General features: G+C 39.3%; 1 protein-coding gene across 7 annotated transcripts in view; it reads right to left on the minus strand.

Moving 5' to 3' along the window:
• Window positions 1–16,884, minus strand: part of ush2a (Usher syndrome 2A (autosomal recessive, mild)) — a 213,748-nt gene that overhangs the window by 71,011 nt on the left and 125,853 nt on the right. For all 7 annotated transcript variants that reach the window (XM_005915042.3, XM_042214207.1, XM_042214198.1 and 4 more), the window contains 12 exons: window positions 13,928–14,514; window positions 13,592–13,761; window positions 13,330–13,496; window positions 13,139–13,227; window positions 10,508–10,842; window positions 8,601–8,756; window positions 7,982–8,145; window positions 7,573–7,782; window positions 2,761–2,963; window positions 2,561–2,673; window positions 1,459–1,687; window positions 26–194 (listed from right to left, as the gene is read on the minus strand). In XM_005915042.3, coding sequence (XP_005915104.1) covers window positions 26–194; window positions 1,459–1,687; window positions 2,561–2,673; window positions 2,761–2,963; window positions 7,573–7,782; window positions 7,982–8,145; window positions 8,601–8,756; window positions 10,508–10,842; window positions 13,139–13,227; window positions 13,330–13,496; window positions 13,592–13,761; window positions 13,928–14,514 — 2,592 coding nt within the window. The remainder of the gene's footprint in view (window positions 1–25; window positions 195–1,458; window positions 1,688–2,560; window positions 2,674–2,760; window positions 2,964–7,572; window positions 7,783–7,981; window positions 8,146–8,600; window positions 8,757–10,507; window positions 10,843–13,138; window positions 13,228–13,329; window positions 13,497–13,591; window positions 13,762–13,927; window positions 14,515–16,884) is intronic.

Below are 16,884 nucleotides of genomic sequence, written 5' to 3' on the forward strand. Positions count from 1 at the left end.
CTACATAAAGTAATTTGGAACTCACTGGTTTTCACATGGACATAATATCCTCCACAGCACTGATGGTCAGGAAGAGATGGGACTAGTTTGCCATTGCAGCAGACTGGGTTGGAGGAGTTATTCAAACTCAAATAGCTGTCCTCACAGCAGTGATGATGTGGCTTCTTTGTGTAAATTACTCCACTGCAGCAAACCTGTTTAATACGCAATTGAAAAAAACATATAAGATGATATGTAAATAAAATCAACTCAAACAAATACTTAAAGTTATTGACTGTGGCACTGCAAGTCAAATAGGAGGCCATTAAAACTTTTTGGCGGGGGATATTTATTTTAGGATGATTGTAATGAAATACTCATGCCAAAATTAACAGTTTCAGGGTTTCTTCAAATACGCCATGACTCTAAAAAACCTTTTCAACATATAACATCTGTAACTTTATGAATTCTAGACTGACTAAAAGGTAGAGTGGTACTTTTTGGGAGCTCAATCCTGATTGGGAGCTCATGGTGCAAAAGTTAGCACTTTCTATTATTATATTCACATAATCAAGTCAGAAACTCCACGTTTTCCATCACTCCTTGTTTATATTTGCCAAAAAAAAAAACCCCACTGACATTTTGTTTTTCTTACTTGGGACTCGGGACTACATTAAGGAAATAACTTATGTGGTTCTATTAAACAAGGACGAATACAGTATGTATCCATACTCCTTTATGTTGCTCACATGACTAGCTGTGCAGAGAGGCCTCTGTCAGCCTGTGTGTGTGTGTGTGTGTGTGTGTTGTGTACACATTTGTAAAATAAAGCCCTTCTCTTTAAGCACATATGTTGCATGTGCTAAATCTCAGCATATTCTCCTGCAGTAAATAAGCAGGTGTACTTGTAAATATGTTGTTGATACTGTTTCTGCCCCTGGGTAATGTGGGGAGAAATGTATAGCAGGCATTCACTGTGCCAACTTGGCTGGCATTCAATGACATAAGGATGGAAGTCAATGCAGATGACAAGTTAATCTGTTTAGAGAAATTAATCACTGAGAGGTTGATTCTGAATCCCTTATAAAAGTGGGTGTATGGAAAAGGAAGTGTTCGCACTTCCCTATTGGTCTCTGTGGTGACGACCATACTATCCTGAGGGATTATGCATTCTCCCCTTCAGATCAGCAGCCAAGACCCTGGACATCTATCTCCTTTTGCACATTGTTGTTGTACAGCAAATTTTTTAATGTTTACTCATGGCAACTTCTAGTTAAAAGAGACTAAAGTACTGAAGTGGAAAGGGCAGGGGAGAGACGATTATAGCAGAAAAAAGATGAAAAAAGTGAACACTGGAAAAAAAAAACCCTAAACAAATGTCAATATGAATAAAATTGTTTTAACCTGACCTTCTTCAAAACATGGTTGGAAAAAAGAATAGATATTTTTATGAGTAGAAAATGATGGCAGCATAGTCACCTGTATGTCTGGATGGAAGCAGGATGTGCTGCACACACCATGACTTGCCGGACACTGCAGGTAGGAACATCTAAACCTTAAACCACCTGTGCCATTTAACTCCTCCCCCATGGCGGATGTGATCCCTGTTGACCCACCAGCACATGATCTGAGGGTACGTCTTAAAACCTCAAAGCCCAGCATGATCCCACTGGGTCTGCCTGGATGGGACCAATCTAATCTCACCACCCTGACAGAGAGAGAAGGGGGGCAACCAGAACAAAATGAAAGCGATAGGCAGGGGTATGTTCTCCTTCACACTCCTTTCACACAATTGTACCCACACAGTCACACATAAACTTTGAAACATACACATGCGTTCATGCATGGTTAATGCCTGACAAAGTTGAGTTACGTGTCAGGGTGTGTGTATCTTTATACACTTCACACTATTGATTTCCCCCCCTTTTTTTAATCTCTTGACATCTGGCAGAGGAAAGACCTTTTTAGCAACATACAGAGTTATAACTTGCTCAGTTTCCTAGAAGAAAAATAAGCCACAAATCAGCATTTTTCTGCAAGTGCAAGATTTGCAACAATGTGGTTTGCATCACACATGAGAAACAAACATTTCATATGCCATTAACTGGCTACAAATAAAATGTCAATGATCTAAACAAATTTTATAATCAGGAAAATGTAGTAGATTATTTTCATTTTAAGGTAGAATTGAGAGACTAATCGCAATCTTTAAAGTTTGTCCACTAAATCTAGTTTTACAGTACAAAATTGCAATGTTTTTTTAATTTTTCAAGAAAGTTAAACAAAGCAGGAACTCCAGCAACACTTGAGGGAAGATGAACAACTTTAATAATTGACCAAGGCGTTTCAGCTTGTGGCCTTCATCAGGGTCATGGCATGATGAGCCGAAACGCGTTGGTCAATTATTAAAGTTGTTTATCTTCCCTCAAGTGTTGCTGGAGTTCCTGCTTTGTGAATTCTTTCATCCTCTCCATGCACCTTGGAAGCAGGTGAAGTTGTGCCAGAAAATTTTTGCTGTCAAAGAAAGTTAAAGAAAGAAAGATTACTATCATGAAAAAATGGCTGTACATTTGTAAATTACCTGGGACTTATCACTTGGGCATGTGGTGTTGCCAAGTCAGCAGGCAGGTCCTCCACAGTAGTAGTTCTGGTAACCTTGCTCCGGACACATGCATACACTGTGCACACCTCCACCTAAAAAGCACATCAACAGAAAAACATGATGCATATGTTTACAGTAGATGTCTCTCTTTGCATATTTGCACTTGTTTGTATGAGTACCTGTATGTTGTAGACAGTAAAAGGCAGTAGGTCCCCCAGCAGGTATGACCCTGAGCTGTTGTCTACATTGCCATGAAGGCGATCATTAACATAGATGTTGTAACCAGTGACTGCACCATTGGGTTGAAGAGGAGGGATCCAGAGGACACGTGCTGTGCTGCTGTTTACTGGAACCACCTCTGGGGCAGACATCCCCTCTGGCTCTGTGAGGTACACACAATGATTGACTCCATTTATGAAAACAAACTATTTCAGATCATGAAAACTGTAAACATGACACAAGACATGTCATCGTGAAACCATGTTTGATAAAATTATAGCAAGAATTTTGGCAACACGCGTAAATTTTTACATACCACCTGTTATGAAAATAGATGGACAGAGCTGTAAAAGAGTATATCAGTGCTAATCTTTCAGAACACAACTCATTTGATGATTGCTTGTAAAGGGCTTGTATTTATTTATTTATTTTTACAAAAAAACACCATTAAAATGGTAAAAAAAAATTCAAATTCTAAAATTCTAAAAATTCTAGTCAGTGACATAAATGGTAAAATTATGTGTTCCTCATGGTGAACATTTTAAAATGCATGTTAATTAGAAACATTGTATGAATATCATATTTGCTTTCATACAACTCTAGAGGTCTTTGTGTGTCTGTGTGTAAGAGAGAGAAAAGAGAGAAGCAGAGAGTATCCATATATCCATGACAGGGAACTGTGACTGTGTTTTAGAGGCAGGGTGACCACCTGTGTGTCTGCATGTGTGCAGTATTGCGTAGATAATGCTGTGTAGCAGTAAATGAAATGTAGAGCAGTGGGCTGGGTTTAGATAAGTGCATTGGCTGCAAATGAATTGGGTTAACTTGTCTTAGCTGAATGCATTTTCACTAAGAACAATAGATTCAATACGATCACCTCACTCACTCAGAATAACTGCCTCTTTCTGTGTTCTGTTATTATAGTTTCTCTTCTTTAGTGGCTCTTCCATGTAATTCCCTTAATTCCTTTCCGTAATTCATTTAGCTGACTTTTTTTTAAAAATTCTCTTCTAGCAAATGTAAAACTCCTACTGCATGGTGATTAATAAAGGATGGTAAACTAGAGTATAAGAAATGGGTTTCAGAGAGTGTGGGACAAAAAAGGAGTGAATTACGCAGAAAGAAGAGTATCTATGGAAGAATTAATCACAGACGCAGTGAGCAAAATTCAAAATCAAAGAGAGAAACACCAGAGTGTGAGAGAAAAATAAAAAAGAAGGAAAAGGAATTCGATAAGAGAAACGGGTTGTGTGTCAGAGGGGTGATCATATAGACTCCATTTATTATTCTAAGTAAAAATGCACCCAGCTACGAGACGTTATCCCAATTCATTTGCTGCCAAAGCACTTACCTCAGCCCAAACTGCAGCTCTACATTTCATTTACTGCAGGATGGTATTATCAACGCAATACTGAACACAGGCGCTCTTTCACTCATACACACACAGACAAGCATGCACTTTTCTTGCCAATTAGTTCTGATGTTAGCATTGCCCTATAGACTGCAAGCGGTGTTAAGATGGTTGGTAGGGATGAGCTGCATTAGTTAAAATATATCAGACCTCCTTGGTGTGTCTGTGTGTGTGTGAGCTTGCACTCTTATGGCTGTAAAATAATGAAATTACCTCCGGAGCCCCCTCAGTTAAACGAGCCATGCTTTGCCTTTAGCACCTAATGATTTTCTAATGTTTTTAATGCACTTTTTATTATACTACTCAGATTAGAGCGAAAGAAAGAGGCTCCTGACATATGATTATAGTGAGAAAGGAAGAGATGTGTGAGAAAGGAAAAAGAAATGGAAAGATTTTCAAAGAGGGAAGTGAAGATGGAAATAAAACTACAGACAGTAGTAAGTGGCCTCTGACATATGATTACACAGAGTGATTTGAAAGATAACTCTTGAATGCTAAGAAACTGGGCTGAAAGTTGAAGAGGAAATGGAGAGAAAAGTAGGGATGACAGTTGGATAGCCTGAACAATTCATGGTTAAAAGTATTAAAAGCTGACCCTGATTGAAAAGGGAAATACCAGTAGATCCAAGAACTGATATAATCATATTCCACTTAATACCCTCTCTCAAAGCACCAGATTTTATATCCTGATAAGGAGTGCCAGTTGTTCATTTTACAAATATTAACAGATTATGCAGACAGCTAAAGCTCCGGGAACAGATGATGCAGTATTAGAGTTGTATTGTAATGATGTCAATCAATGTTCTGGTGGTTATGGTTTTCCATAATGTACGGCAACAGCCGTTAATCAAAGCACCTGTTTAACAAACTCCAATGTGAAGAAAAGTGAACTTTGTAGCTGCTTCATCAGCCGCTGTTCGTTTTACACAGTGAAAATCTACAGTAAAGCAACAGAAGTAAAGCTACTATAAAACATGGCAATGAAGTGTTAACTTAGTCTGACACATGTTTAAATTAGGCTGCTTGCTGACAGCAGGTCAATGCAATAGAAAGTGAGACCACTTTGCATTGACCTGCAACACCTGCAATAAACAGGAGTGAGTCTATAGGGAGGCATGAGGTGTACTACACAATGTTTATTTCAAAGCTTTCATAACATTATTTTTCAGATCAGATTTAAAGTAATAAATAATATATAATAAAAGAAAATAATATATAATATTATATTAATGGAACTCTATTAACATTTTAAAATATAAATATAAAAGATTTTTTTCCATCCTGGGAAAAATTTGTTATATTTACAGAACGAAATGGGCCAGTAAAGTTCTAAGCCACTGAGTTGGGGCTTTTAGGTTGGACACTGAATTATTATAAACTAAAATTAGTTTAGGTTCCATGTCTAACTTATATTATTTGATAATAACACATTTATGATCATTTATTTATTTATTTTTTAAATTAAATTTTAATATGGCATGTAAATACCGATGTCGTATGCAGTAACATTATTAAAATACTGTGACATCTAAAATAGAAACCAATGAGCAGTTTATTTTGACAGATGTGTTTTTTCTTTTTTCAATATTTGTTATTGCTCATTAGAAGGTAAAAGTATTTCTTATCTGATTACTCGATGGAATAACCAATAGAATACTTGATTACTAAAATAATAGATAGCTGCAGCTCTACTATTGTGTAAACCATGATCCAAAAACTGAAAAAAGTAACAGAGCTGAATTACTGCACATGAATAAACTAATTTGAATCGTGCTGCTTTGCATTCTGATGTATTGTTTATGTGATCCTATTGTCCCACATCGGGTTTTTAACTGCATCAACAGGTAATATGTCTGTGTGTCTCTTACCGTAAATGTTGGTATTTGGTATAAATTAAAAATAAAATGTATTTAATTTTGGCAAATCATTGTTACTTCTACCTGACTTTTCACTTCGTTCTTGTGAATTGTAAACTGTTAATTGTATTGCAAAGTACAGTAATTCGAACTCTTTTTTTGTTAGTGGTAGAACAAAGCTTGTGTTTCTATAGCATGTGTGCAATTTTTGTGTGTTTGTTTGCTTATGGTGCAAACAAGCAATTCACAACACCTTAAATCTGCCTCACACACTTTGTATTGATTTCATGCCTGACTACATGATGTGTTTAACATCTCCTGTGAAGCACAATGTCGGAGAGAAATCCATGTTAACCCAGGCACAACACTTAAGTGTGCTGAATTGAAGCAATGTACAGTCATGTGAAAAGAAAAGTTTTTTCTCCACAGTCCTCTGAGAATCTAAGTACACCTTTACTGCTTCCATAGGAATTAAGAGAGGAAGTAGCTGTTAGGTGCTGCTAATCAAATGTGCTTAATTAATTGATCATCAGCAAGTGTGATCACGTCTATAAACGAAGAAGTTTTGGTAGCTTGCTGGTGTGGAGTATTCAGATACGTAACACAATACCACAGTCCTCTCAAGAGTGGAAGCTTCCACAAAGTCATCCCAAGATCACACAACACTCCAAGAAACTCCAAAAAAATCCAAGAGCTACATCTCAGACCCTTTCCTCAGTTAGCATTTCAATAAGGAGAGATCACTTGGAAGAAATGATCTATAGAGATAAAGAAATTAATGTATTTGTCGATTAGAAATCAGGGCAGAACAGATTTGGGACAGGACCCCCCAGAGTCTAGATGCTGGTGGTGGTGAAGATGAAGACTGAGGCTTGAATAAAGCTCTGGCTGAGATGTCTGAGGTGGAGATGGGGAGAAGGTGGGTTACACGAAAAACAATCTGAAAGGGAGAATGACAGAGAGCACAGATTTAAACCATGCAAAGCAGAGCTGATGTGCTCAAAGAAGGCAGGCGAGACAATGATTGGACTAGAATAATGATGTCAGTGTTGAGACTGACACCGTGGGAAAGTGGTTGACGTGTAAACAGAAAAGTACCCAGTAAAGCTGCCAGATGAGTGATTACAGATCTTCCTTGTTGAACATGCATATAAGTTTCATGCTAATTATTGAAGTTCATGAGAGTTCAATTAGAAAAAGACTGAAGAAATATTGCTTGCTTGTCAGATTGCCACAAAAGAACCTCTGAAAATTCCTCCACAGCCATGTGAGAAACTGGTCATACCAAAAATGATTAGTTCAACTCATTGCTGCTAAAAATTGATCTTTAACCTGAATCAATTTCTCACAAGAATGCAGAAAGTCCTAAGAAACTGTACATGACCCAATTCGGGTTTCTCCATGGCTCAAAAGCAGACAATCACAACCTCAGAAGAACATGTGCTGAATGAAAAAACAAAACAGAAATATTGTTTGCCAAAGATAATAGTAAAATATACACATACTTCCATCTGCTGTGGTGACATTAACCACTGCCTTAGATGTATTATAAGCTCCGTTGGACACTTGTAATGACACCAGATATGTGGTACTGGGCCAGAGGTCACTTATCACTGCAGAGGTGATCTCAGGGGTGAAAGTTAAGATCAGACTTGGCTCTGGAGACTCCACTGTGAGAAAGAAATATTCCACTTCTCCCTGTAGGTCTTGTAAAGCTAAAATAGATATCAAGAGAAATGGAAAAGAGTGATAGGTCAGTGAAAGTAAAAAGATACTTTCAGTCTCTGGTGTCACTTTCTTTTAAACAGACAGGACAGCACAGACATCATACAATAAAAGCATGACCCCGTGCAAGACCCTGTGAGTTTCAACACCTCTCCTGAACAGTGTGTAAAAGAAGAAGGTTAATCTTACATGGTTGTGTCCAGTTGACCTGTATAGCAGTGTGATTGATAGTAGAGGCAGACAGAGATGGAGGGTGGAGGGGAACCCCAGCCATGGTCACTGCTGTAACGATCTCTCCTGACGTGTTTCCCACATCATTATGAACCTCTAACTGGTACTGGAAACGGGTGAATCTGTAGAGATGCAGCATCACTCTTTGTAGTGCAAACATTAGTTTAAACTGGAAATCAATCACATACTGGTAGAATAAAGTAAAATATGTTTATCTGATAGTTGTGCTAAAATAGTAACTTGTATTTCTTCTTGCATCATATGAAAAAGTCCTGCCAAATGAAAAGTGCTGACACACTCAAAAGTTTGTCAGTTTACTCCTTGAATAAAGCACAGTGGAGACATAAACCCAGAGCTGTTTAGCAAGCACGGTGGAAAAAAAAGTGCTTCCACCAAGTGCCAAACTGAGATTAGGGGACGCTGTGTGAAAAACAATTTAATTCTTTGGGATATTTGCTTAATGTATCTTTGAGCGGTATTAAAAGATCGGCATCAGCAGCAGCTCGCCGATCGGCTCTGCACACACGGTTTGCTGCAGCGCTGCCGTTTGCTCTAGAGCTCATTTCAGTAATCTCACCTGCTTAGGCCTTTATCTTGGTAGAACAATTTGGTGCCGGAGTAAACATGGAGCCAGCGATGGAGATCTTCGGAGGGGGGTGGAGACTGGGCTGTTAATGTGGGAACTGTGGTGATGGCCAGGGGCTGGTTGGTTTTACGTCTGAGCAACTTGTATCTGAAAGGGAAATTTGAATAAAAGAAAACACACACACACACATACACACACGGTTGGATATTTAGGAATCCATTAACTCCAACATTAGCTAATTTGAGCATAAAGACACCTACTGTACCCTCTGTACACACAAACCTGCCCATGGATGCTTGCAGACACACACACTTAAACGCACATTTTCAACTGGTTCTTATCCTTATCACTCATTCCCTCCTCTTCTATTCTTCTTTCACTGCATCTCATCCCTCCCTCTCTACACCCCTCCATCCGTTGTTTTTTTTTTCTGCGGGGTTTGTGTTTTCCTCTCCCTACAGTGATGCTAATTTCTGCTGTAATCAGAAGAGAAGGGCTTAATGCCGCCTTTTAACCAACCCACTTAGACAAACACACAGAGCTGAGCAGAGCAGAACAGAGAGACAGGCTCATGCATTTTAATCACCCACTAGGAAAATGGACCTTTATTTTAGGCCTAATCGCCGACAGACTAGAACAGGACAGAACAAAATGAACCAGAATGTGCATTAGGACTGAGAAAACACTGATTAAAAAATGCAGAACACTTAGCTCATTACAAGCACACTCATGTTAGCAGCTTGTTAACGTGTTCCTATCTGCTTGTTTGCTTAAGTTTTTCAGCAGCAATTGAACATCACCAGAATGTGTCTCTCATTATCGACATGCTGATTTTAGTTCTTATAGTCTGGTTTCCAACTTTGGGCTAAAGCTAGCTAATGAATAAAAACACAGGGGTAAGTCAGATTATGTAAAGTTAATGGTGGTTACACAGATTTGGGTCCTTTTATCAGGTTCACATAATTAATGATGTACTGATGTTTCTGTACAGGGCAATTTAAAGAATTTCCCTTTTTTACTTTCTGTTCACTTAGTTACATTCCTATGGATTATACGACTGATCCATAGCATAAATGCTGATTAAATGTTCATGTTTTTCTATTAAGTACTTTGAAACAGAAGATAACAGCAAAAAGGTCCTGGGTTTAATCCAAAGGCCATCTGGGGTCTTTTTGTGTGGGTTTGCACGGTCTCTTTCTGCCTGCATGGGTTTCCTCTGGGTACTCTGGCTTCCACCCACAGTTCAAACACACGCATGTTAGGTTTAACAATGACTATAAATTGACTGTTGGTTTGATTGTAAATGTGAAAGGTTGTCTGTCGCCCTGCAACAGAGTAGCAACCGTCCCTGCCCTCTGATAGCTCCAGCCCTCTGTGACCTTAAACTGACAGTATTTTAATGGATGTAATTGGTTTGTATTGCTTCAAAGCAGCTACTATATTGCTCAGGTGGAGTGGCTCTTAGTTTATATGTGTGTTTTGAAGCAGAAGGGGTATCCAAAACAAAAAATCATAACTTAATTTAATAGTAAAAGCAACAGTTCTTTAATATGTTTAAAATGACTATTATACTTCTGCTGCTACCTGTAATGCTTTTCTATAAAAACTTTATGACGACTTAGAAGACTATTTAGGTGCAAAGTCAGCTTGTCAATGTTGGTGACAATGACATTTCAAAAGTTTTTTTCTGTTTCATATAATTTCATATAGGAATGGGTCAGTTGACATAAACCTAACCTGATGTTGATGTAGAACAGCACCTCACATATCCAAATGCCACATTTGTGTGCTGGATATTATCATGTAAGCAAATGTGGACTTAAAGTGATATAAGACATACATTTTTACTTTGCCATCACTGGTTAAAAAAGGGGGCAAAAAAGAGATATGGATGTTACCTTATATTAGGTCCATTGGGCCTGGTCGGTGGTTCCCATGAAATGGCTAGGAAAGATTCACTGACTGCTACTACTGACAGCGGTGAAAGCCCTTCAGGTCTTGTGGGTAATGTGGTAGCTTGAGTTGGCAGGCTTTCTGTGCATCCCCCGATATGTCCCCCACCCTTAGAGCATGCTAACACAGTGATACTGTAATTTGTATATGGAACAAGGTCCGTTACAGTGGCGTTAAGCTCAGAAGTATTGTTAGTGCTGAATGTGATATGGGGTTCTGGGAGGCGGATCTCATAGCTGTGAATTTCTCCATTAGGAATAAGAGGGGGTGACCATGTGACCTGCAACACAAAAAATGGTATATGATATAAGCATTGTGTTTCTCATGGTATATTCAGATACAATTGAACAGTGCTGAGAAAATTTGTTTAATCCTTTCCAACTGCCATGCTGTCCTAACTGACTGGGCATTTAAACGTTCTTGATAGGAAGAAAAAAAAAGCTTTTAGATGGATGAACTACAGGAAGTCATGATGTAGGGTGTGTGTTTATTTATGTGTTCTTGCAGCGTGTGCTCGTGCAAAGATGCAGACAGAGTGCGAATGAATGCATGTGTCTTCAGGTGTGACACTAGTCACCTGCATAAGTGAGAAAACAGTATTTAGGTGGTCACTCTGTCTCTGTGTGTGTGTGTTGAGCTGTCATGTGGGTAAAGATAACCTGACTTTGACTTGAGCAGAAGATGCCTTTCATCACATTTAAAACAGGGCACACAGAGACGCGCGCACATGCACAAACACCATGCTAAAATAATGAAAGCAGCTGGTAATGGAATTGCTGCATGCAAAAACAAAAGCCTGCTGCTGTTGAGCACTGCATCTGATTTGGAAACAGTTCAGTCTGTCAGCATTTCAGGGTGAGGAAGAAGGTAACTGGCACACACACAAATGGTAATACACACACATTTACTTACAAACACACTCACGTAATACGAAATTACAGCTTTCTTTACGATGATATTTTGTTGACGCATTCACGTATAAACACACACACACTGTAAACACATACACACTTGCGAATTTATGAACTGTACAATCTAAAACACCTACATACGAACTGTCATGTACAATAACTGATCAGTTCAGAGCTGGCTGAGACTTATGAGTTTTGGTGATTAAGTGGTCACTGTTGATGAGAGTATTATGAATGAATGTCAAGCATAATTATTTCTCATGCAACCTTGATATTCATTTAACAAGTGACACTGTGAGGTTATACAGGACACACACAACACACTCCTAGTAACACACCCACTAACACAGAAAGACACCTACCAACACACACAACTTAAAACACATACACACAACCACATATGGGCAGGGTCATTTTGAGTTAGGTAGCTCATTTCCCAAAGTGCGTGTTGGGTGTGCTTTGTGGTGGAAGTCATTTACAGATTGAATAGCTTGATGTAATCTGGAGATGGTGAAGACAGCAGAGACCCCGAGCTGACACAGAGCAATAGGGCTAAGGCCAGTACAGAATGTGTGTGTATATGTGTGTGCGTGCCTTTGTATATGTATTTTTGTATATTTAAATGGGAGAGAGACCTATGATACAGTTGGAAGTGAGAGAGAATAATGTCTAACATTATAGTGTATCTTTTTTCAGTCCTTCTTTTGTAGATTTTGTAGATCGTGACCACAGAATCACAACTTAAAACAAACACTTTCAAAAAAAAGAAAATCAAATTTAATAAAACATAACCAGGATACTGATTAAGAGAAACCTTATGTGTTATGGTTTACAGTAGCCTCTTCTCCATGTAGCAGATTGAAATGTAGAAAGCAATTGACAAAAAATGAATGAAAAAAGAATCAAGATGCTCAGAATCCTTCTTTTAGTTTTCAAGGTCAATTGGTAACCAGGAAGCCCCATGTCTGTCTGTCCAATTAGCAACAACCAGGAAGGAACGCTTTCCTTCTTGCACCTGTGACCCCTAAAGCTGTGCTGCTGCATAGATGACAAGGGTGGCTCTGAAATGATGACAGGCATTAGCATTTTTCTCCAGTTAGCATTAGTGTAGGTCTGTGAGTGCATGGGTGTGTGCTTCTGTCTGTATTGGCATGCATGCCATATTGTTTCAGTGGCTTTCATGGATAGGCCTTGATGTGAGATTAGCCAGTGGTGGAATTTAACTCTAGTCCCTCCTTCAAAATGGCCGACAGGAAGGAAGCAGCCTCAGACAGGGTCAGAGCCCCTCCCATTTCTGAAGGGGACCTTGAGTTGAATGTTTTTCTTTCTCATTAAATCCGAAAAGGGAAAGACGGAAGAACCGGCGTGACATTGCTTTGTCTTTTCCACACTGTCAAACATAGGGTAACTGAAGAGATTCTCAATGACGCTATTTCTTTGAAACATAAACACTATAAATTCTAAAAGTACATTCTATGATTCTGACACCTTCTATCAGCTGAATGTATTAAGAGATATTGTAATTCAGGATCAGTAACACCATGCCTGATTTGGATAATAACTGTGTGCTACGGGCCATATTTCAGAGCTCCTGTCCTCTCATAACAGAGCCACAAGATTTTGGTGAAACTCTGAGGAGCCAGTTAAAAAAAAAGTTGCCCTTACTTGAAGTGTTGCTGGTCCCAAGACCTTAATCCTTGGTGGACTGAGGCCAGCGGGTCGAGAAGGTTTGGTGGTAATACTGACCCAGGGCCCTGTAACAACAAACATTTTTGTGCAATTTAAAAGCTGCAGCACTAGCCCCTTCTTGGGCAGACTGAATTTACTTTTACTCAAGCTTGTTATCAAAACCTTACCTGTGGTGTTGCCCGCTTGATTATGGAGCACAAGTCGATACTGGTAAGTAGTCCAGGGACTGAGAGCTGATGAAGAGTCCAGGAAAGAAAGAGGCGAAGGATCAGGCAGAAGATGACCCACTGTGGAGACTTGTTTGGTCCCAGCAACTCTGCGCTCAATCACCCACCTAGAGCCAGAACAAGATACATTTGAAAAATAATGCATATTGTATTTTTGCAAAGAATTTATAAGTGTTTCAGAGTTTATGTCATTTTGTCTTACCGTTCTAATGGTCCATTACTCCGCTCTACTGTACCCCACGACAAAAGGACAGAGGTGGGTGTATCTGAGTAAAGATGAGGAGCAGGAACCCCTTCAGGCGGAGCTGGGAGGGTGCGAATATGCTGAGACCTCTCAGACACTGAACAACCTACATTAGTGCACGCTTCCACCTTGACATTGGAAAGCAAATTTTAAAACATCATGTGTTATGACTACAAGGTTATCAGTGTAAGACCAAGAATTTTAATCTGTAAATCTGGCACTTTTAACTGCTAAGCTAGCATACTTATTACATGTAAAACACCATAAATCAGTTTATTAACTAAAATGTAGTACCTGGACGCTGTAGGCTTGGTAGGGAAGTAGACTGAGGAAGGTGTAATTGGTGGTATTCCCTAGAACAGTGACTGAAAGAGGTGTTGATCTTGAAGCTGCACTAGAAGGGGCACTATGGAATGGACCATCTTCTATTAAATGTTCAGTATTAAAGTTTACTGCACTATACTGTGGTGTTGACACCGAGAGGCTGGCAGATACACTGGTGATATCAGGTTCAGTGGGGTGGAATGAGAAGGTACTGGTGCCTTCGCTCACAACAACAACATTCTGGTTATCTGCAATGGCAGGTTTCAAGATGGCAATGTGGCTCGAGTCTTGGTGGGTGGTTAGACTGGATGATGGTCTGGGGTTATGACCTGAGTTTAGATATGCACCCTTTGTACTGGGAAGCAGACTTGGGTTAGGAGTCCACCTGATGCTGGAGAATGAACTGGGTTTATAGTGTAAAGAAGTGACAGAGCTGGGGTAAAGATAAAGGGTATAATTTGTGATAATTCCATTTGGTTGTGTGGGAGGAACCCAGGTAATTGATACACTACGAGGTTGAAGCCCTGATACAGTTGGGGTGTCTACTGGTCCTGGACCTGCAGAAAGAGGAAAAATAACGATAATAAGAGATGGAGTGGAAAAGAAAAGACAAGAAACCTTTTAAAAGACTGTAAAAAAGCAAGGAGGGGGGATTTCAAAAGAATTATTTGACTAGTAACATCAAGAATGACATCAGAAGGACAAAGAGTGATTTTGCCATCCCTATCCAAGGGATTAACATGAAAATTCTCTTTCTCTCTCAATTTCCTCCCAAGAGCAAACTAAGGTTGTATTTATAGATTTTGTGGTACTTATGATTGAATAAATTTGATTCTGCATCTTTCAGTAGTGAGATATTTAGACTAGACTGGACTGCAAGGAACATTCTAGCTTAACAATGAGCAATAAATGTTGTAAAAAGATAAATTGGATTAATTATACTGACCATCATGGATGAAGCAATAGAATCTTAGAACGGCAAGGGGTAAAGACTTGAGCAACTTTTACACAGACTGCTTTGTAATGATCAGAACTGGGTTCTAGCATTTCTGAAATGACAAAACTTGCAGGGGATACCCCTATCTATCTATCTATCTATCTATCTATCCATCCATCCATCCATCCATCCATCCATCCATCCATCCATCCATCCATCCATCCATCCATCCATCCATCCAATTAAGAAAATCTTGCAGTATTCACCAAACTGAGTGATAGAGACAGGACAGGAAATTTATGTCCACTGTCATTCTCATTAAGTGTGAGTGCCACCAAGACCCCAAATCATCATATTCAAAATATCCAGGTAGATGTTCACATCAGTAGACTAATGGCAAACACGGATCACATCACACGAACCTATACAAGACGTACAGAAGATATTCAGAGTGACACTCCACTTTATGGTAGCTCATTTGAAGGAAATGCCCCCTCCCCCCTCCTTACTGGGCATTTATATCCCACTGTACTGCCCTATAATGGACACACAAAGGTGCATGTCCATATACATAGACATGTCCTTCTTAACGCACACACTCACATGCCCACACCCACTGCGATGCAGTACAGCAGTAATGGTGCTGTGTGAAGGGCAAGCAGATCAAGGTGACTGAGCGGACTGAGGGAGCGTGCTGCGTCGCTAAGTGCTACCGCTAACCGCTAACGGCTTTCCCAGATGGCGGTGTGTATGTTTGTGTGTAAGGGAGAGACAGAAAGGGAGAGTGAATGAAGATGAGAGGCTAAGAGTATGCAGGCATGACTGTATGAGAGATAAAGTGTGCAAGCATGTATATGTGTATGTCAGCATGCATGTAGTCATGTAGATAACAGCTGTATAAGTACAGTATGTGCACACTAACTGAGAGGCCTTGCTTCCCACAGAGTTAAATGCAAGCTAACATCTAGTAACTGGACTGGGATGTCCTACTTCTTACTAAAGTTCAAAAGATTTTTAATGTCTTTTAGGAAAATCTTAAAGTTGACCAATTATGATTTTAGTGTGCTTATTATTCAGGTGAACATATGCACAAATACTATCTGTGAGGCAAAAGCTCACACACCAGACTGCTCTAAAGTCTTGCTCTTGGACTGTTTTTTTCTACTCTTGGCTCTGTATGATGCCAGTGAAAGGGGATATCCTTAACACGGCCATATCCGACATATAGCTGTAGCTGTTAGCTAGCAGCCCCACCCACCTGCTGTTCAAACCTCCCATCTGTGAGAAGAAGCCTATTGAAAGTAATAGACTCCTGGAACTAAAACATCTTGTTTCAGACAGTGGATAAACTGAAGATCTGCACCATGGCCCAGTGCAAGATAAATAAGGATGATTTTGAACTTTTAATCACTCAAAGCTACTCCACGAATAAAAATATGGGAAGTAAGATTAGAGATACCCTCTAACACGTTTCATACCTTGCTTGCATTTGACTTCATTTTTGTTTCTCATGTATTAAATAGTCTGACAGTAATCTCTTTTGTACATGAACAAATCAAGTACTATTTAGCATTACATTTTGACCTGGTTGCTACTATTACAAGGTGTAGGAAGCAGGTGAAGCGTTTTCAGGAGTTCAACAATTTCTTAAAATGTTTTTGATAGTGAATTTGGACCTTGTGAGTTTCACAACTTCGCAATATCATTACACACGAAATTTTATAATGCATATTACGGATTTACTTGTTAGTTATTAACAACTATAGTGCTATCTCACCTGCTCATTGCTGAGTTTTGTTTCCGCTCACACTACCTCATGTTTTGGAATGAGAATAAATGACTTAAAATCTTGAACACACACAAACAAGTCAGACAAAGGCCCATCACAAGTAAAAACATAGCTGCACTGAGATGGCAAATCTCTCCCTCTCTCACTCACACACACACACACACACACACACACACACACACACACACACACACACACACA

The sequence above is a fragment of the Haplochromis burtoni genome, unplaced genomic scaffold, assembly GCF_018398535.1.
Source record: "Haplochromis burtoni strain Fernald_Lab_line unplaced genomic scaffold, NCSU_Asbu1 Contig_11, whole genome shotgun sequence".
NCBI classification, from domain to species: Eukaryota; Metazoa; Chordata; class Actinopteri; order Cichliformes; family Cichlidae; genus Haplochromis; species Haplochromis burtoni.